At 42.6% G+C, this 22,758-nt stretch overlaps 1 protein-coding gene across 1 annotated transcript; it reads right to left on the bottom strand.

Annotated features, from left to right (window-relative positions):
• Positions 1 to 4,990: 4,990 nt before the first annotated feature.
• On the bottom strand, positions 4,991 to 22,556 carry LOC138801173 (fibroblast growth factor receptor substrate 2-like). The gene is made up of 6 exons (XM_069983718.1): positions 22,523 to 22,556; positions 12,266 to 12,373; positions 9,350 to 9,536; positions 6,722 to 6,835; positions 5,994 to 6,136; positions 4,991 to 5,870 (listed from the first exon to the last, which is right to left on the bottom strand). Exons 1-6 carry the CDS (start codon positions 22,544 to 22,546, stop codon positions 5,034 to 5,036), a joined length of 1,413 nt encoding a protein of 470 aa, XP_069839819.1. The 5' UTR covers positions 22,547 to 22,556; the 3' UTR covers positions 4,991 to 5,033.
• Between the last annotated feature and the right edge of the window lie 202 nt (positions 22,557 to 22,758).

Raw genomic sequence — 22,758 nt, forward strand, 5'->3', positions numbered from 1 at the left:
TCCAATCTTCAGTCAGTGACGTCTTCTTCGGTCAGCATACAGTATGGATTGCCAATCTAATTGCCAGGAGGAAGGTAAGAGACCTCCAGCAGTCAAATAGAACGATTATAACCCCCGCATCACACTGCAGAGGTCCCAATCGGACAGTGACAAGACCCCCGCATTCATTCTGACTGCCAGAGGTCCCTTACCTTCCTCCTGGCAGTCAGATCAGCAATCCATATATTGAGTCTGCACAGGCAGACTCTATGCAATGATCGCAGATTACACTGATCAATGCTATGCTATGGCATAGCAAAGATCAGTGTATGTAATTTACTGTAAAAATGTTAAAGTCCCCAAAGGAGACATAAAAAGTGTAATAAAGAAAAAAAAAAGTTTTAAAAACACCATAGCCCCTCCCAACAAAACCCCCCCCCCCCTTTAAATAAAACACAAAAATAGTGTGCTTAATTGTCCGATCTAATAAAAGAAATCAATGTTGTTCCTTCACGGTGAATGGCGCAAACAAAAAACGGTTAAAAAAACACCAGGATTGATTAAATTTTATTTAAAATAAAGTGAATGAAAATTGATCAATTATGTATCATCTACACAAGTATGGTATTAAAAAAAAAAAATACTAGAGATCATGGTGCAAAAAATTATGCCCCATACATGAAAAACTATAAACGCTATAAGAGTAAAAAAAAAAAAAAAAAAACGACCATTGTAAATCACATCTATTTGCAAAAAAACTATTTACTAGTAAAAATAGTAAAACATTAGAAAAGCTATATATGCTGCACATTGCTGTATTCAGACCTATGGAATAAAGATAAAATGTCAGTTTTACTGTAAAGTAATCAGGGTAACCCCCCACAATTACCAGAATTGTATTTTTTTCCCCCAATTTCACCCCATAAATGATATTTTGGGGGTTCCATCATACGTGGTACAAAGTACACCTGTTCCTGAAAAAAAAAAAAACGAGCCCTTACATAGCCCTATAGATGGAAAAATAAAAAGTTATAACACTTAGAAGACAAATGAAAACGCTAAATTGAAAACGTTCCCGTTGCTTAAGGCCATTTTGGTCTCTGTCCTTAAAGGGAACCTGTCACCCAAAACCCCCGCCACCCCCCCCCCCCCACCCCCGTGTCGGTGGGTGGGTTCCCGACCCCCCGTTAGAGCCCCCTATACTCACGTGATACCACCGGGTCCCGCTTCTGGAGATGGTCGGGTCACGGAGATGTCAGCCACTGTAGCACGGCGCGCGCGTTCCTCAGATGAGTCCAACGCTCATAGAGAATGACAGAGCGCTGGACTCTCCTGTCATTCTCTATGCGTGTTAGACTCATCTGAGGAGCGCGTGCGTCAGGCTGCAGCGGCTGATATCTCAGTGACCCGACCATCTCCAGAAGCGGGACCCGGCAGGATCACGTGAGTATAGGGGGCTCTAACGGGAGGAGGGGGGGGGGTGTCAGGAGCCTGTCACTGGGGGTGACAGGTCCTCTTTAAGGAGTTAATAGAGGAAGGGGCGTGGACTTAGTGTAACTGGCAAAGTTTCAGCACAGTTTGGTGTAAAGTAAGCCATCTAATAGTTGTCTAAAGATGCACCTGGTTTATCAAACAGAATCAGGGTGGTCCTCAGCTGCTATTAGTCACGGCTGGCGGACACCTCTTCAGTAATCGCACACCTCTGAAAGCATAAGAGCCAATAGCCTCACAGAGGGTCCACCCCAAATGCCTACATAGTTACATTTTCGGCCATATGAGTTCCACTGATAGCACAGTATTTATAGCTGCAGTATTTATAGCTGCAGGAACAATTGTTGTGATGGGCTACAGGGACTAGAGAAGCATTCATAGTGACTAGAGATGAGCGAATATACATGCTTTGTTCCTATCAGCATTCTGCTTATCAGGCTGTGGGGCATTGAAGTCTGCTCCGCTCCGTGCTGCTCCTCCCTGGGTGCAAGGAAAAATGGATCTGGTTCTAGGAAACTGAGAGAAGTATCCCAGAACTGGATCAATCTTTTCCCAGCACTCGGCGAAGAGCGGCATGGAGCGGAGCAGATTTCAAAGGCCGCAGCCTGATGAGCAGAATGCAGATAGGAACAAAGCGAGTCTTTTCATTCCTGCTGTAAAATTTGCTTATCTCTACTGGTGACTAAAGAAAATAATTTTTTATGTTTTTATTAATCACAAAAACAAATTCTGCATGCAGTTTTTAGGTATGTACATACAAAGCACACCTCTACAGGTAAAGAAGCATTGTCATATAAAATTGTTTAATACAAATTGTCAGTTCAGAACAATTCTGCTGCTGTAGTTTTATGTCTTAGTATTAGGCACTGCATCTACTCTAAGGGTATGTGCACACTGAGGAATTCTAACGAATAACTTCACGCAGACTCGGTCACTCGCCCCACCCCATAGACTCCATTCTGGGCTTAGGCAGATTCCGCCTTCCGACCAAAGAATGGACATGTCCATTCTTTGGACAGACGTCGGAATCCGCCTAAGCAAAGAAAGGAGACTATGGGACGGGCAAAGAGTGAAGTGGGAGCGCACAGGGTCAAGTGGCTGAATCTGCGGGAAGTTATCTGAGTGGATTCCGTAGTGTGCACATACCCTCATGGTGGAATGTAGATAGGCTCCATTTTGCATTATGACTGGTTATAGTAAAACCTGGGTTAAGTTGGTTTTACATGTGCACTGCTTTAACCTTTCTTGCTGTTCAACTGAAACCATCAGAAGGCTTCCTGCTACTGAAAGAGGCGACTGACATCAAGATGTCCGATGGACACAGTTTTATCTTAAAGGGGTTATCCAGTGCCAACACTGGATGCAGAGACAACACGACTCGTCTCCAGTTCAGGTGCAGTTTGCAATTGAGCTCCATTCACTTCAAATGGAACTGAGCAGCAAAATCCAGCCCAAGCTGGAGACAAGAGCGGTGCTGTCTCTGGAAGAAACTGGCCATGTTTTTGTAGCGCTGGATAACCCCTTTAAAGCGACTCCGTACCCACAATCTGACCCCCCCAAACCACTCGTACCTTCGGATAGCTGCTTTTAATCCAAGATCTGTCCTGGGGTCTGTTCGGCAGGGGATGCAGTTATTGTCCTTAAAACAACTTTTAATCCTACAGCGCTGTGTCTAACGGCCAGGGCTTACATGTGTATATGCATTAGGCTTGCACACCCTCTCCGTCCTTCCTCCCCACCCTCCTCATCATTAGGAATGATCCAGGAACATTTACTGCTGTTTGAGCTTTGCACAGGTGTCTTAACGATCAAGCCCATGTTCATTATGCACACAGGTGGGGAACAGAAAGCAATCTGCCTGGAGCATTCCTAATGATGAGGAGGGTGGGGAGGAAGGACGGAGAGGTGCTGCCAGCCTAATGCATATGTAAGCCCCAGCCGTTAGACACAGCGCTGCCGGATTAAAAGTTGTTTTTATGACAATAACTGCATCCCCTGCCGAACGGACCCCAGGACAGATCTTGGGGGGGGGGGTCAGATTGTGGGTACGGAGTCTCTTTAAATAGCAACCAATCACACCTCAGTTTTTAAATGTTAAAACGGAATAGGATTTGCCGCCATTTGTCGAAGACAAAAAAAGAAAATACATAAAATTGTCCAATTTTTGTCTCAAACAGATAAAGCTAAGGAGCAGTGTTTTTTTTTTTACTATGTTCTTACAGATGCTATTCACACATTACATCTCTAAACTACACACGTCATTTTACTCCATTGCCTTTGATGGTAAGAGAACAAAAATCACAACTTAAACATTACCTAGAACTGGGGGAAAAGGGAAAAAAAAAAACACATTAGCAATCATCCCCCACATGGAGCTAAAGCAATTTTTTTTTTTATTTATGGTTCCCAATATACTAATTAGAACCTTAGACTGTCAACTGGGTGGTGACCACTGCTCAGTTCTCACTGGGGACCACAGGTTTTACAGTCTATAAATATCACTAAGGACAGTAATTATTGCTTTCATTGTGGCGTGAACCTGAGGTCATTGAGAACATTGAGACACAGAGGCCCTACTTAGCATATGGAGTGCTGAAGTAATCACTACTGATAGCTGGGGAACCTGTTGTAGTAGAAAAAGGGAAAAAAAAATAATAATTGTATTTACATGCAGTAAGGCTGTCTACAGCATCACACCCCTTACACCCAACATTACCTGCAGCAAGTATCAGATGTAAATCCATTGTACAGTATGTCAGAGGTAGGAATTTGAGGGTGATCATATTAACTTTGAAACGGTGCAAACGAAGACTAAACACTTGCATTTGTTCACACATGAATTGCAGGATTTCAGCAACACAACTATGGCAAACAAGGTCTAAAGGCAGCCTGGCCTGGTGGGAATTATGATGATGATCACAAGGCAGACCCCTATGGACTGCGTCATGTCACTCTTCAGCCAAGTTCTCACACACACACACACACCAGTATTTGGGTTAGTATTTTGCATCACTATATGTAGGCCAAAACCAGGAGTGGAACAAAGACAAAGTAGAAATGAAATATTTGTTCAAGTTCAAATGCTGATCAAAGGGACTTAAGGATACTCGGAGGGGGGGGGGGGAGCTGCAGGCACCAGGGAAGGCCTCCGAGGACACCGGAGGATGTGGTACGTAAGACTATTACTTTACACTAAAGCCAAAAGCTGCACGAACATTACCAACAATGCTCGTGCAGCCCTTGCTGCCTGATGCAGCAATTGTTCACTAAACGAGCACCGATCTAGCAGATCTGCGCTTGTTTATAGTTTATGATCAGGCCAGCTAATAAGACCCTAAGCCATAAGGAGAATGAAAAATAGGCCATGGTCACTTCAGATGCTAGTCTGTTTGCGGTTTGTTTATAGGTTCCTATACTTAAAGACTAAGAAATAAGTTAAAACCACATTAATGGTAACCAATAACTACACAAATGTAAAAAAAAAAAAAAAAAAAAAAAAAACACTCACGAAAAGAAAAAAACTCTACTTTAAAGACTAGATGGTCAAAACGTGCACCAGAAAGTCAAATTGGGAAGTGTCTGCTATTATGTCTAGTTTTTCTAGTGCCGTCTTCTTTGGGCCAGTTTCTATGTATAAGAGACAAAGCTGTGGTTTTTTCCAAGTCCAGTTCTGTGTAAAACTCAGATTGCTGGCATGTGCTCCATTGCACAGAACCATCAGGACTTTGAGGGGTTTCCGGGTTGTCAGAATCGCAGCCACTTTCCAGCTCTACCTGGATGTAGTTGAGAGTTTTGGACTCCTGAGAGATTTGCCCGAGATCAAAATTAAAATAGATAGGCACACAGTCTTGCCGTGTCATGGAGTTTCTTGCTGAAGGCAATTGTCTGGGTGCATGTACTGGATAGCCACTTTCATTCACGGTGGATATATTTTGCACTAAGCTATACTGTTCCTCAAAGACAGATGGAGAAGAAGGCTGGCTTGTAACACAGCCTGTTATCATACGTGTCGGGATAATGCTAGTGCTTTGAGAGTCTGAGCTACTGACTGAAACCAACATGCTTCGTGATCGAGCACATCCTCCCGGAATGGCCGAAACATTTTCATATCCCATTCTTCTCATACAAGTTTCTCGGCGGTCATCGCTGTCATAACCAGTGTCCCAAATGACACCATTTACATCTCCGGAGTGAATACTACCAAAGGTTTCCATCTCTTCGCTTTCTATCATGTTCCTCAGCATGCAGACGTGGTCAAGTCTATTTCCACGACGCTCCTCAGCATCAAGATAACTCTGCATAGACATTTGGCTCATGCCACCATCTGAAACCTTATGTTCCAGAGGTAAATGGAGTCTGGGTGGTCCTTTCACCTCCTTATAATCAGTAGATGTGCAGCTCTAGGGGGAGATTATAATAAAAAACAAAACACAACAGACTTATCAAAAACAAAAAAAAAATCTAACAGAAGTCTATGAAGAAAATAAGATGTGGCAAGGAATAGAAAGCAAACACATTCTCACCTCTGAAGATCTTGTAGAGGATGGGTCAGGGATAGAATCACTGCCAATAGGCTCAGGTCTGTGAGAAGATGATAAGACAGAGGAGGCTGCTGGGAAAGAGGGATAGGCTTCATACCGATATGGTACCCGTCGTACACCACCTGCTAAAAAAAATATACAGTATTAAATTCTGTAGCCTAAACCTACAAGAAGAACGATTTACACAGCCAAGTTAAACTCTATGCCCGATCCCCCACCACTGCAGTCATGATGGTCAACAGGCCCAGTGCTACTTGACTTGCTAAAAACAACTGCTCAGACAGTCACTGGCATGGAAGATTTCAGCACTGGGGGATTGGGCAACTTTAATCATTTCTAGATATGAGCGAAGCGGGTTCAGGTTTGAGTCCATCCGAACCCCAACTTTCGGCATTTGATTAGCTATGGCTGCTGAATTTGGATAAATCTCTAAGGTTGTCTGGAAAACATGGATACAGCCAATGACTATATCCATGATTTCCACATAGCCTTAGGGCTTTATCTAACTTCAGCAGCCACTGCTAAACAAATGCCGAAAGTTCGGGTTCGGATGGACTCGAGCATGCTCAAGGTTCGCTCATCTCTAATCATTTCTCTTTTCCCCCCTAAGCCAGCCACAGCCAAATTGAAAGGGGAAAAAAAAAAATAAATAAATAAAAAAAAAACTTTTACCTCCAACCCCTTTAATTATTTAGCTCCCAGCTACTAACCTGCTGGTTTGTCAGCATCTGTATCAGAGATGACACTTATTCGATTATTCTGCATGCATCTTTGTAATAGGTTAAACAGCTCTTCTGCACGTTTACATCTAAACCCAAATATCCCTTAGGGCAGAAGGAAAAAGTTAATGGTGAAAGAAAAGAAAAGAAAAAGAAATTATGTTACATTATATAAAGTTGCGTTCCAGGGACATGGACTAATCACGTGAAACAATGGATCACATGAGCGATACCCTGGGCTGAATTGTTCCCAGCGAGTAAGTGGCTGGGAGAACAGTCAATCAAAAGTTAGGGTGGGCTTATGCATCATATAAAAAGGAAGCCAAGTGATGCCCGTCAGTGTGCGGCCATCACCAGTGCCGTACGCAAGGATCGGAATCAGTCCTATACTGTGATGTGAGATTAACCCTATGGCTCCTGAAGATTAGTGGTGTAAGAAACACATTGAGCCTAAAGAAAGTAGTGTGAAGGACTTCCAAGGAGAGAAAGTGAAACAAAAATGGAAGTAAAAAAATCCTTCATTTTTTTGTATACATAAAATTTATCACATTACCCGAACTCTCACAACATCAAATTAGAGCACAAGGAATGAAATGTTGGGACTTTTGCTATGTTTGCACATCACACTATATGCGGATAAAAAAGCAAATAGACTTGTGATAATAGTGCAATAAAAACAACGTGCAATAACCAAAAAAAACACGATTACAACCAAGAAACCAAGTGCAATATGAACTATGCATCTATGATTTACGATTTATGAACTTTATTATATGGTATTATGGTGATGGCTGCAGTATCTAACATAAAATTGAGGGTAGTAGTTAGTTATTTTTATTAGCAATATAATAAAAGTTAAATTTTTTTCCCTACAATCAGTGTCCTATAAATATATAGTACTTGATGTAAACCTCACTGGGATAAACATATCTATGCTAAGATATTTCCAAAAATTTTTTGCCAACAATCTTCTATATACAAGTGGTTACCACTCTAGTTGCTCAGTTTTCTTTGCCTGGGCACAAAGTAATTCTTTGGGTGGAAAGAACTCCCCCTGGTAAAATCAGCTGGACGCGCTGCGATTGGTTTATTGCCTGGGCAGGGGTTTTTTTGCAATCATTTTTTGTTAGAAAAAAAAGTTGCTTATAATGCTTATAAAGTGCTTTTTTCCCTGCACTTACTACTGCATCAAGGCCTCACTTCCTGGATAAAATGGTGATGTCACGACCGACTCCCAGAGCTGTGCGGGCTGTGGCATCACCATTTTATCCAGGAAGTGAAGCTTTAATGCAGTAGTAAGTGCAGGGAAAAAAGCACTTTATAAGCATGTCCCATAAGTGTATATTGGTGACTTGTATAACTTTTGATGGGGCAATACAATACTTTGATAAAACATTTTTTGACAGACTTCTCCTTTAAAGAAAGAACAGTCTTCACTTAGTTGTATTCAGTTATAGTTGGGATTCCAGATAAAATGCCGACCTCTGGCTTTTCATGCCCTTAAATGCTAGTAATTCATGTGTAATTATTGTTAACGGAATGAAAAGCTTCATTAACTAGAGGTGACGTAACAGGGTCACAAGACTGTCCGCTGTGGACTTGTCACTTAAAGGGGTTGTCCGGCGATAAAAAATTATTCACAGAATAACACACATTACAAAGTTATACAACTTTGTAATGTATGTTATGTCTGTGAATGGCCAATCGCGGCCACGTCATTAGCTGCTCAGCTGCGATTGGCTGAGCACAGTTATGCTCAGCCAATCGCGGCTGAGCTTCGGATGACGCTGCAGAGGGCGGCCGGCACTCGGGAAGATCCGCCGCCCGCCCGAAGAAGACGTCACTGCTGAGGATCGGAGACCGTGGTCGGCACGTGACAGGTGAGTATAGCGCACCACACTTCCGGGTACACGGGTGGGGGTGGTGGGACACGGGGAAGGGGGCCATTCACAGACATAACATACATTACAAAAGTTGTATAACTTTGTAATGTGTGTTATTCTGTGAATAATTTTTTATCGCCGGACAACCCCTTTAATGCCAGCACTAAACTTTTTGCTCTGCTTCACAACTTTAGAAAACTGCGGCCCTTTACTGACATACTGTAAATACAGGAAACCTCCTGTGTGAACACGGCCTAGGTAAAGGCCCTATTCCACAGAACGATTATCGTTCATAAACTCGCACCAACGACCGCTCGTTAACTATAATCGCTTTAAGGAAGCGTTGTGTAAATGATCGAACGACAAAGGCGAAATCGTTATATTGTCGTTCAAAACAGTTTTCCAGCATGTTGAAAAAAAATTGTTGGTCTTTGAAAGCTAATTCGCTAATCGATTCGTAAAATTAGACATCTTTCAGTCGTTCGTAAAAAAGATAGGTGTCGTATGGTCATGATCACCCCGGCGAATGTTTTAAACGACCATGTAACGACCGCAAAATAATCGTTACACTACTTATATCATTCACGTTCCCACGTGTGTTATGTGTTATCGTTCGCTAAAAAAAAAAAAAAAATGTTTAGTGATCGTTAACGAGCGGTCGTTGGAGCGAGTTTATGAACTATAATCGTTCCGTGGAATAGGGCCTTAAGGTGTGCGAACACACCAATTATCTTACCTTCTCCAGTCTGACATCTCCTGCCACACACAAATGAAAACAGATCAGAGTCGTAGCCATATTTTACCAGGCTGATGTATGGCCACTTCACAAACCCTCCTCTCTTGACATGAAAAATGAGCGACGTCTCTGTAAGCTCCATGATTCCAGGACAGACATTTTTGCCATTGTCATTCACATTGATAACCTTAAAAATAAACAGCACAGCATAATTTCTTTACAGCATGAGTTTTCAGACCCCCCCAGAGTCTATTGCATAAACTGACATCACATGATTGGCTGGTATGGATTAGGATATAATGTATTTACTATGCACTATATGACTAAATTGTAAAGGTAGTTTTGCATTGTTAGCCATTTTAGAGGAGTGCAACAGGCTTTTTATTGCATCCATACTAAGGCGGATTGCAACACCGGCTGCCAGTAGCGGATTATAAAGGTCCGTTTCGGGCCCATGGCCCCCCAAACAGACTTATACTTTCAGTGGTGTATTATCTCCATGCTACAGTTTTGCCATGATTTCAAGAGAAATCTCTGATTTTTACCGCAATTTTACTCAAATCAGGGCAAAACTGCAGCCAGGGGACAATGCAGTAACATTAGAGAACGTACTGAAGGACTTTATGTGATAATGATGTCACCACAGGTCCTTTGCAGGCTGCATTATGGAAGAAAAAGACTAAAGCTAGTGTCGCCATAGGTACAGTGGGTTGGGTTGGGGGGGCAAGCTTGGTGAACAGCCCGGGCCCATGGCAAAGTTAATCAGTTAGGCTGGGTTCACACTATGTATATTTCAGTCAGTATTGTGGTCCTCATATTGCAACCAAAACCAGGAGTGGATTAAAAACACAGAAAGGCTCTGTCCACACAATGTTGAAATTGAGTGGATGGCCGCCATATAACGGTAAATAACTGCCATTATTTCAATATAACAGCCGTTGTTTTAAAATAACAGCAAATATTTGCCATTAAATGGCGACCATCCACTCAATTTCAACATTGTGTGAACAGAGCCTTTCTGTGTTTTTAATCCACTCCTGGTTTTGGTTGCAATATGAGGACCACAATACTGACTGAAATATACGTAGTGTGAACCCAGCCTTAATCCGCCCCTGCCGGCTGCTATTTATTCCAAGGGCAAATTCATATTGTTTCTTATGGAATCCTGCCCGCACAAAATTGACTGTACAGACAATGTAAACTACAGCTCCCGACGTACTTTACATGGTCTGTTATGGTTAATTGGAACTCTTGCACACCCGAATGTGCCCGCATTTCAATTCAAAAGAAGTGATGTTCATCTGGCTGGTACTGCAGTACCGGCTGGCGTGAACTTCACAGACAGCGGGTGGTCTGTGACATGGCCATGTCACAGAACGGATGTTGTCTTACAGCATATGAACATGGCCTAAAGATCAAAACCAGAACATATTTCCCGGGGGGGGGAGGGGGGATTGAAAAATTTCAACTTTTTATTAGCAATTTTTGCCCATTTTTAAAAACTTTTTTCGGTGCAGCAAAACTATAGCCAAATGCTGGGTTGACACTCTGGGTTTGCTCTCTTTCTTTTCCATCCATGTTTTGCAAAAAATGGATATATTTATGTGGATCATTTTTTCGATTGACTTACATTATAAAAAAAAAGAAAAAAAAAAAAAAAGATCAAAACGCATGTTTTTTAGTGTGTAAAAAAAACAGACTGAAAAAAAATGCAGTGTAAAGATGGTAGTTTGCACAGAAGACATTTTTACAGGATGTGTATGTCCCAAAATATGTTCCAATCTACCTATAATGGTGCGTTTACACACAGAGATTCATCTGACAGATTTTGGAATCCAAAACCAGGAATGGATTTGTAAAGAGGAGAAATTTCAGTCTTTCCTTTATGACCTGTTCCCTGTTTATAGTCTGTTCCTGGCTTTGCCTTCAAAGATCTGTCAGATAAATCTCTCTGTGTAATCTCTCAGAAAAGAGCCACTTTGCATAGTCCATGGAGAGAAAAAAAAAGTTTTCAGGCCATTTAGATTTCAAAAACATAGCAGGAATCCAAGGGTAGATTTACACCCTGTAACACCCTGACAGTTCAGCAACTGAAAATCTCTCCAATAAAAATAAAATGTAAAATTTTACAGTGTTAACCAAACGTTTGCAATTTTTTTTTAAATAGTTTTCTGATGGAAACGTTGATAAACCCCAACCACCACTGTGTGTGTGTATATATATTTATTGTATCTAAAATCTTTGCATGATTATATCATAAAATAAACTAAATTAGATAACCTAGACTAGAGTAAATGAACTTTACAGTAAAATGCCAAGGTGGTAAATGGTTTTACACCTTTGCATAGCGCCAACAGCTTTGTTCACACAGTGCAGTATTTGCATGAGATGTGGGAAAGGTTTTGACCATTTTCAGGAGGCATTCTGAAAGCGTGTGGCGTCACAGACAGATCACTATAATCTACAAAAAGGTCCATGAATTACGGACATGTGAATGAGTCCTAAGGGAGTGTTTACATGCTGAGGATTTGCTACAGTTTTCCAAATAAGGAGATAAAAATCCCCAGCATGTGACTATGCTCAGACCTCCATCACATGGCAGTGTCGGGTCTGCAGTCAGCAAAACCACAGATCTGTGGGCCTGCTGCAATCCCAAACTGTGCAGGTCCTATTTTTATTTGCAAATAATCCAGTCATGTGCATTAGCCCATAAATTAAAATGGAACAAATACCCACAGTTGCAGACCTGCAATTGTGGATAATATATGGGCCATATCCTATGGCCCCATCAAGAAGGCCTACAGCTCTCTATTCAGTGGGGAAGCTTTTTATTGCCTTGAGATGGGCAACAAACTGCACTTTGTGAACAAGGCCTAAAAAAAAAAAAAACAAACACACACGCTTGGATAGTCTCACCCGAAAGCAGTTTCCTCCATCTTCAGGGCCGCCGTGTTTGGTCGCGCTGCAGTGACAAAGCCCCATGTCTCCTGCAAGGAAAGGAGCCGCAGATACTGAGATCTGTTCCTGGAGATTAATGTGTTACACGTTTAATGAATCATTAAGAAGTGATAACCTGCTGGTCAGGGGCTCAAAGATCCAACCAGCAACATATACTATACCCATGGGAGCAAAGGAAATCACCTTATTTAAGAAATGTTATCACTAGCATTGCCTGGAATTGTTTCTCCATGTGAATGTGTTTATAGTGATTGAAGCCATGATCCCACCAATAGGGAATCAATCCCTGATTGGATAAGGAATCTTTATAGCCTGCTTACAACCTCACAGAACTGGGGAAATCTATATGGGTCTATTCACACAGTGCAATCATATTGCAGAAATGACTTGGGAAATCCTAATTTGGCTTCTTTCAGATACTGAGCTGAAAAACACCACTAAAAACTGCATTTTTTTTTACTCCATGATGCAGATATGCTAGCTCAGTATTTTGGTCAGTATTTTGCAACCAAAACCAGGAGTGCATTGAAAACACAGAAAGGCTATGTTCACAAACTGTTGAAATTATGTGGATGGCCGCCATTAGGGTATGTTCACACTGAGCAAAAGTGGCAGAATTCCAAGTGGAATCCCCGCCACGGACTCTGCTCGGAATCCTGTCTGCCTCAGTGTGTTAATGCAATGCCTCGTGTGCCTCATGTCAAGCCCTCCCATAGACAAGCTATTTGACACTGAGGCAGACGGGATTCCGCAGTGAAGAGCTCTGCCATGGAATTCTGCCAAATTTACTCAGTGTGAACTGCCTCTTAGTGTTTCCTTTTTTATTATCTTAGGATAGATATATGTTTATCCCAGACATGTCTAAATTCAGTTAATGTAGATTTACCAACCACACCTGCTGAAGGTATAGAAAGATAGAAGAAAACCTATAGAGGTCTATGGGGGGAATAACGCCACCCACCAGTTAAACAAATGGCAAAGATACACAATGCTGCATTTAGAAAAATGTCACTAACCCAAGAAAAAATGACATTAAATGAAAATAAAAAGCATTTCCTTATTGACCACACCCACATGATGTTTTTGTGTTGAGCATTTTGACAGTTTTTTTTTTCCTTTTCTTTCTTATTTTTTTTTTTCTTTTTTTTTTTTTTTGCTGCTCTTTGGCAGTTTTTCAAAAGGTCTAAGCATGTCCCTGTGCAAATTGGTGTTTTTTCTGGCTTTCTCCCCCTGATTCTTCAATAGAAATCCTGGAATCGCAGAATCACAAGAACTGTAATAAAAAAGAATACAGATACCTTTTCTGAAAAATGCCTATACTAATATTCACAAAAATAAAAAAAATGCAAGAAAACTGCCAAAAAGCATTAAAAAAATAGCTGACAGTTTTATTAAGCGTTTTTGTGGGGGGGGTTTTTAGCCCCATGCTAAATTTGTCTTTGATAAAAACCTAAAGCCTCATTTACATGTCCGCAGATGCAGACTCGCAGTTAGAGACAGCACATACGTGCCAGCATGGATCCGTAACACCTTCAGGTGTGTACATAGGGCCATAGAAAACGATGGGTCCATAATCTGTCCGCAATTGGGGACAGAAAATATGAGCATGTTAACATACCCTCAGGCTGTCGTCAAACATTGTTTTTGGAAGACTGTGTTTGAGTAGTAGGGTTATTTCTTTCAAAGTGTTATCCTTCTGGGACTAATGTTTGGAGGGCGACTTTACATTTGTATTACAAAAAAAAAAACACCACCATGGTCCAAAAAACCCTAGATTTCCCAAACGTTTTCTTTGTTACCTTTATTACTATGACTACTAAACACAGTGGGGGACATTTATGAAGGTCCCGCCTGAGGCGTACACCAGAGAAAGAAGGCTCAGATTTACCCCTTCTCCCTGGCGTACCCCTGCTGTATCCCCTGATGGGCAGGCAAGGGGGGCTCGGGCGAGGGGGGGGGTTGCGTCAAGGCGTGGAGGAGGCGTGGCCTCCTCCCGCTTCTCATCTATCATGATTTACGCCTGCACATAGGTGTAAATCATAATCCAAATCCACATCTGCTGGAAAGTACGCCGGTCTTCACACATACCTCCCAACTTTTTGGACGGCCAAAGAGGGACACTTGTGGTTCACTCTAAGAAAATTTTAAAATTTTAAAATTTTCTATACTTTTTCATTCAAGGATACATTCACACATACAGGTTCTGCAGTTGCGGGACCGTAATTACAGACAGGGTAACTGAAGTGTGAATGGGACCTAAGGATGAAGTCACACGTACAGGATCTGCTGCAGATATCAATGTAACTAAATGCATTAGATCAATCTGCAGCAGATCCTGTACTTGTGACTTCATCCTTAGGTCCCATTCACACTTCAGTTACCCTGTCTGTAATTACGGACCCGCAACTGCAGGTGACAAAGACGCACAATGGCTTAAAGAGGATGTACCACCAGGTACATCCTTTTTAACTTGAACCCACGGATCGATCGGCGCCGTCACAGGGAAGCCAGTTTCCGCGCACGGCACCGTTCGATCCAGCGGTACCGGCCGGTGCTGAAGCACTGGAGGTCGGCGGGGCTGCCCCCATAGGGAGGGAATTCCCTCCCCTGTATGACGCGGCTTGCTTAGAATGAATGGAGCCGCGTCATACAGAGGAGGGAATTCCCTCCCACTGGGGGCGGGCCAGCCGACCTCCAGTGCTTCAGCACCGGCCGGTACCGCTGGATCGAACGGCGCCGTGCACAGAAACCGGGCGGCGGTCCAAAAAACGGACCGCGGCACCGACTTCCCCAAGCCGGCGCCGATCAATCCTTGGATTCAGGTTAAAGAGGATGTACCGGTTGGTACAACCTCTTTAATAATTTTTTGTGTCACGGATCATTTCCCCAAAACGGATCTGTAACACCTACAGATGTGTGTATGGGGCCATATTAACTACATGTGTGAAATGATGTGTGACAGGAGCCATGTCACATGATTTATCTGAATAAAACAATTGTTAGGATCCAATGTGCACCACAAGATAGAATAATGTGCACGTTTGGGTCTGATATACAGGAAGAAACCAGACTAGAGATGAGCGAACCTCGAGCATGCTCGAGTCGATCCGAACCCGAACTTTCGGCATTTGATTAGCGGTGGCTGCTGAACTTAGATAAAGCCCTAAGGCTATGTGAAAAAACATGGGTATAGTCATTGGCTGTATCCATGTTTTCCAGACAACCTTAGAGCTTTATCCAAGTTCAGCAGCCACCGCTAATCAAATGCCGAACGTTCGGGTTCGGATCGACTCGAACCCGAACCCGGTTTGCTCATCTCTAAACCAGACACTTTCTAGAGCAACATAAAAAGTTTGTTATTGGCAATCTAATTCTTAAGTCAAAAAGAGAGACATGTAAGGGGCAAAGAGGAACAGAGGGACTTGGCTCAAAAGTAGGGACTGTCCCTCTAAAAGAGGGACACTTGGGAGGTGTGCTTCGTAAATCCCCCCCCAGTGTGTTTACTACCCCTCCGGTGGTCATAACTATCACCGGGGCTGTTTGATGGAAGCGATGGTAAACTGAGGGATTGCAGCATCTATAGGGCTAACTGCAACAATCTGAGCTGGGCTCGGGTCTCGCCAGTTGCGGCAGTAGCCTGGCTATCACTGACAGCTGGGGTAACTGTAGGTGTTGGGGGTTAACTATAATACAAAGGGCACCCAGGAGGGGGGATGCCTGCAATGCCAGGGGCATCATGGGGGTTAACTCCAATATCAGGGGCATTATGGGAGGTTAACCCCAGTACCAGGGGCATTATAGGGCTTTAACTCCAATACCAGGGGTATCATGGGGGGGGGTTAACTCCAGTACCAGGGGCATCATGGGAAGATTACCTTCAGTACCAGGGGCATCATAGGGGGTTAACTCCAATACCAGGGGCACCATGGGGGGGTTAACTCCAGTACCAGGGGCATCATGGGGGGGGTTAACTTCAGTACCAGGGGCATCATGAGGGGGTTTAACTCCATTACCAGGGGCATTATGGGGGTTTAACTCCAGTACCAGGGGCATCATGGGGGGTTAACTCCAGTACCAGGGGCATCATAGGGGGTTAACTCCAATGGCAGGGGCATCATGGGGGGTTAACTCCAGTACCAGGGGCATCATGGGGGGTTAACCCCAGTACCAAGGGCATCATGGGGGGTTAACTTCAGTACTAGGGGCATCATGGGGGGTTAACTCCAGTACCAGGGGCATCATGGGGGGGTTTAACTCCAGTACCAGGGGCATCATAGATGGGTTTAACTCCAGTACCAGGGGCATCATAGGGGGATTTAACTCCAGAACCAGGGGCATCATGGGGAGTGTTTAACTCCAGTACCAGGGGCATCATGGGGGTTAATCATGGGACATGTCACTTCTTTGAGTGGAGCGCACGCTCTCCTATAGATGGGCAATGACACACTGACACAGGCAGGATTCCGCGTGAATAGAACATATCTGTACTCAATGACTCAATGCCGGATCCTTCATAAGATGACCCCACTGACACCAGATGTACCACTTGGCGTATTATGGTGTCTTTAGGTTCTGTCATTGTGAAGCATAAAATTAGAAAACAAAGGGGAGATTTATCAAACATGGTGTAAAGTGAAACTGGCTCAGTTGCCCCTAGCAACCAATCAGATTTCTCCTTTCATTTTCTGAAGAGTCTGTGAGGAACGAAAGGTGAAATCTGATTGGTTGCTAGGGGCAACTGAGACAGTTTCACTTTACACCATGTTTGATAAATCTCCCCCATTGTGTTTTATTTATTGTATTCATTACAATGACAATGTCACATTAGTCATATCACCCTCCTTCTTTATCAGCTTTATTTCCCACTTAGACCCACACTACCACTACATGTATGGATCTACACATTTATGTATGCTAGTGTGCACCAACATCTGTAGATGGTAATGTGTTGCTGTCACTTTAAGAAACAAACAAAAACTTCTGACAGTCACACAGATTCTTCAGAAGTTTTGACCGCCCAGGGCCTAGGTGAGTCAGGAGGAGTGTTTCACCCCCCGACATGAGGGTCTTCTTCTGGCTCTAATGATTGGTGGGGGTCTAATGGCTTTAATCCCTTAAAGGGGTTATCCAGCGCTACAAAAACATGTCCACTTTCTTCCAGAGACAGCCCCACTCTTGTCTCCAGCTTGCTGCTCAGTTCCATTGAAGTGAATGTAGCTTAATTGCAAACCGCACCTGATCTGGAGACAAAAGTCGTGTTGTCTCTGAAGGAAAGTGGCCATGTTTTTGTAGCACTGGATAACACCTTTAAATACAGGCATTGCGTTGACTTGAGAAGGCCTAGCCCTCTAGCATGTATGTGTTCTCATAAAAGAGAAGAGAGTAAAGGCCCTATTACACCAAGTGATTATTGGCTGTTACAACCGATAATCGATTGGTGTAATACCTACTGTTAAAAGGAGATGATCAGCTGACATGCACGGCTACGATAGTGATAACGATGGTCTGCTGGCCGTCGCTCCGTGTAATAGGAGCGGCAGCAGCAGACCGCCGCTATCTCGATGGGCTCCCTCGCCAACGGCTTGTGTAATAGCACTGGCAGCGAGCGGGAACAAGGAGTGAGTGCTGATCTGACAGGTAGGGGCTCGTTTGCTCCTGCTGATCGGCCCATGTAATAGGGCTTTAAGCCACTGCTAGATATCTCTTTTGGTGGCTTATCTGCACCAAAAGAAAGGACATGATGACATTCTTTTGCCTGATCTTTCTCTTCTCTATCATCTGTTATCAGAGAAGAGTTGGGAGCACAACCGGTCTAGCTGTGCATATATGAATATGCAAAGTGGGCTGGCCGGGAGGGGCAGGCTAGACTGGACCAGCGGGTGCTCAAGGAGCATGGGGGACTTCCCAAATGCTCTGAGCATGCTAATTACCATATCAATAATTAGCAGAAATCACCACTACTGGACTGCAGAGGAATAAAGAAGACGCGGGGATCCTGAGCGTCAGGCGCATATCAGCAGGTTCACTGGCCCGAACCTGCTGATAGTGCCGCTTTAAACTATAGTAATCTAATCCATGTGACTAGACCTTATTGTAGAGTGGTGTTGTACTGGTGGTAACCAGCATCATAACTATGGGACCCCCTCATCATTACGTATATACTGATATTAAAAACTGAACAATCTCCTTTGATGGTTATTACAATTGTGAAATCTGAAAGTTTCTTAGCATTCTATTTTTAGTTTCTTGGCATTATTGCAAGATGCCCCAATGTTGTTTGAACCACCATACACTTTGTCATTGAAATCTTCTTTACCCTAGGATAATTTCGGTTGTGATTTGCCTTCGGTGGAAGCATCTAATAAAAAGCATGAAGCTGTTGAGACAGACATCTTTGCTTACGAAGGGCGTATTTAGGCAATAGTCAATGTAGCCAAGGAGCTGGAGAATGAGAATTATCATGACATAAAGAGAATCAATGCCAGAAAAGACAACATTGTACACCTGGCAATATCTCCTTGAGCGACTATATGACCAGCGACAAAGACTCAACATGAATCTTGAGCTTCAAGTTCATGCTACATACTGTTACTTGGATGGATGGATGGATGGATGGATGAAATGAAGGTAAAGTGTAATTTAGGATTGGGTTCAAAACAATTGTCAAGGTCTTATCAGACTTTTGAGTTTTCCTTTCCTATACTAACAGAGTCAATATCCAATCTAACACTTTGTCATTTTTAAAGCATAATGCATACTGTTTTATTAGTCGTTAATATGTATAATTGTATGCCATATTCTACTTGCTTTTCTTTTGAGGAGGTTTCAGGTAACTAAAATAGTTACTAACTTTTTAACAAAGTTTGTGTAAATCATTAGTACAAGCAATGTAAGAAACGTTTTAAATTCTCTTACTAGAGAAAAAAGCATTTTTCCCCACTTATCAAGTTCCTTTCCTGCTCCTTAGTCCTGTCCATCTTTAGGCTATGTTCACACTATGTATGTGTGCGGCTGTATTTTTTATGCGGCTGTAAATGTGCGGATGAAACTACGGCCGTGGGAAAAAATAGACATGCGGCTGAAAACATACGGTCATTTACTTGGAAATCTGGTTCAACTAAAAATAACAAATAAAATCTTAAGAAAGTGATGCAAACACCTCTGTAATGCATCTGGGAAAGCAGGGAACACAGTTTACATGAATTGCTATTACCGGGGTTTGCGATCCTCTGCAGTATGCCCATGCCGATGTCTCTCATGGTTAATATATTGAATTAATAAAACACATTTTCGTTGTAATAAAGTCCCTTTCGTTGTTCAATAATTAAATTTAAACGATTCCATCATTTTGCAATTAAATATACTGTTAAAATAAATATGTATATAAATAAATGTATATTTATATATATATTTATTTTTTGACAGTATATTTAATTGCACAATGATGGATTCGTTTAAATTAAATTATTGAACAACGAAACTGATTTTATTTCAACGAAAATGTGTTTTATTATTTAAATATTAATTAGTACAGGAAGCTCCATAAGCCGTTAATTAATATTGCCGGCAATAGAGCATTCTGTACTAATCATCACTTTACTTTAATTAAAACATCAAATGTTTCTTCTAATTATGTTATCACAATAGCATTATTAGAAGAAACATTTAGAATTATATGTGCGCTCAGCTGATTGGCTGATCGGCTGAGCGCACATATAAAGAGCCGGTCCGCAGTACAGTAACTTCATTGTGCTGCGGACCAGCGAAGAGACAACATCAGGGTGAGTATAGAGCTCTCCCCACCCCCTCCCCTGCACTGCACCCCTCCCAGCAAGGAAGGTGGGTCACTTAACCCCTTCCTTGCTGGGATGGGTGCAGTCTGACATCAGTCTGGCCCCCAAAGGGTTAAGGGGGATGCAATACATCCTCCCTTAACCCCTTGGGGGCCAGACTGTAAACAGCGATCTGTAAAGATGCTGCATACTGTAAGGAGCACAACACCGCTCACAATGATGGGTGTTGTGCTCCTGTTTGTGTGTTTCTCCCTTTTTGTTTTTCAGATATCAGTATCCTGTGGATTACGTCGGATTCCGTGGACTACATCGATGACCAGTGGTTGTTTGTTGTTGTTTTTTTAATAAAATGGTCAATGAGGGGTGTGGGGGTGTTTTTATTTGAATAAAAAAATTTTTTAACTTCTGTCTTGTCTGTATTTCTTTACTTTATAGACTTAGTAGTGGAAGCCGACTAATAGACGGAATCCATTACTAAGTTGGGGCCTAGTGTTAGCCGGTATAAAATGGCTAACACTAACCCCCCATTATTACCCCAGTACCCAATGCCACCAGGGGTACTGGGAAGAGCCGGGTGCCAGTGGTCTCGGAGCGTCAAAATTGGCGCTCCTGGACCGGGCGGCAGCAGGCTGGTAAGATTTAGGCTGGGGAGGGCCTAAAACAATGGCTCTTCCCACCCTGGTGTTACCAGGCTGCTGTCGTTTGGTTTTTAACCCGGCTGGTTATAAAAATAGGGGGGACCCTATGCGTTTGGTTTTAAAATAAATAAATAATTAAAAAAACCCGCATAGGGTCCCCCCTATTTTTATAACCAGCCGGGTTAAAAACCAAACGACAGCAGCCTGGTAACACCAGGGTGGGAAGAGCCATTGTTTTAGGCCCTCCCCAGCCTAAATCTTACCAGCCTGCTGCCGCCCGGTCCAGGAGCGCCAATTTCGACGCTCTGGGACCACTGGCACCTGGCTCTTCCCAGTACCCCTGGTGGCATTGGGTACTGGGGTAATAATGGGGGGTTAGTGTTAGCCATTTTATACCGGCTAACACTAGGCCCCAACTTAGTAATGGATTCCGTCTATTAGACGGCTTCCACTACTAAGTCTATAAAGTAAAGAAATAAAGACAAGACACAAGTTAAAAATTTTTTTTATTCAAATAAAAACACCCCCACACCCCTCATTGACCATTTTATTAAAAAAAACAACAACAAACAACCGCTGGTCATCGACGTAGTCCACGGAATCCGACGTAATCCCCAGGATACCGATATCTGAAAAACAAAAAGGGAGAAACACACAAAAAACACACAAACAGGAGCACAACACCCATCATTGTGAGCGGTGTTGTGCTCCTTACAGTATGCAGCATCTTTACAGATCGCTGCTTACAGTCTGGCCCCCAAGGAGTTAAGGGAGGATGTCTTGCATCCCCCTTAACCCCTTGGGGGCCAGACTGATGTCAGACTGCACCCATCCCAGCAAGGAAGGGGTTAAGTGACCCCCCTTCCTTGCTAGGAGGGGTGCAGTGCTGGGGAGGGGGTGGGGAGAGCTCTATACTCACCCCGATGTTGTCTCTTCGCTAGTCCGCAGCACAATGAAGTGACTGTACTGCGGACCAGCTCTTTATATGTGCGCTGAGCCGATCAGCCAATCAGCTGAGCGCACATATAATTCTAAATGTTTCTTCTAATAATGCTATTGTGATAACATAATTAGAAGAAACATTTGATGTTTTAATTAAAGTAAAGTGATGATTAGTACAGAAAGCTCTATTGCCGGCAATATGAATTAACGGCTTACTGGAGCTTCCTGTACTAATTAATATTTAATTAATAAAACACATTTTCGTTTCGTTGTTCAATAATTTAATTCTAACGAATCCATTATTGTGCAATTAAATATACTGTCAAAAAATAAATATATATATAAATATACATTTATTTTTATATATATATTTATTTTAACAGTATATTTAATTGCACAATGATGGATTCGTTAGAATTAAATTATTGAACAACGAAAGGGACTTAATTACAAAGAAAATGTGTTTTATTAATTTAATATATTAACTATTAGAGGCATCGGCATTCGGCATCATTGGCGGCTATTTTTGAAGTACTCCGTACGGACCGCATGTCAATCCACGGCCGCATTTCCAGCCGCAAACAATGGTCTTGTTCATTTTTTACGGGTCCGTTTACGATAGGGCCGTAGATTCATACATAGTGTGCACTGTGCAGCTGCATATCCTATACTTCCAAGCATACACATGAACCACCAAAAATACCGCCGCACAATTACAGCCGCAAATACAGCCGCACAGTTACATAGTGTGAACCTAGCCTAAAGAAGATAAGTTCAATTAATTATCAGGTTTCATATTGCTAGTAGACATCTATGTATAAATAGAAAAGAAATCAGCTCACCGCCAGTACACAGTTGCCGCTCATGATCCAGCGCTCTAATGGTGTGCTCCAACAACATGCAATCAGGATCAGGACGTATGGGGTATTAGAATCATTGACTTTATGGGCTTGGAAATAAAGGACACATTATACTTCAGACACTGATCCTGAACTTTGTTGATTAGAAGTCTATGCATGGCTGAAGGCTCTAGTAAGCATTATATATGCTGAATTGACAACTTAGACTGCTCAGTACT

Source organism: Dendropsophus ebraccatus, chromosome 9, assembly GCF_027789765.1.
Source record: "Dendropsophus ebraccatus isolate aDenEbr1 chromosome 9, aDenEbr1.pat, whole genome shotgun sequence".
NCBI classification, from domain to species: Eukaryota; Metazoa; Chordata; class Amphibia; order Anura; family Hylidae; genus Dendropsophus; species Dendropsophus ebraccatus.

Coding starts and splice junctions, on each gene's coding strand:
- LOC138801173 (XM_069983718.1), bottom strand. CDS start 22,546: ATGAGCGGCAACTGTGTACTGGCG. Junction 12,374..22,522: donor GCGGCAACTGTGTACTGGCG/GTGAGCTGATTT, acceptor ATTAATCTCCAG/GAACAGATCTCAGTATCTGC. Junction 9,537..12,265: donor ATGGAGGAAACTGCTTTCGG/GTGAGACTATCC, acceptor TTTATTTTTAAG/GTTATCAATGTGAATGACAA.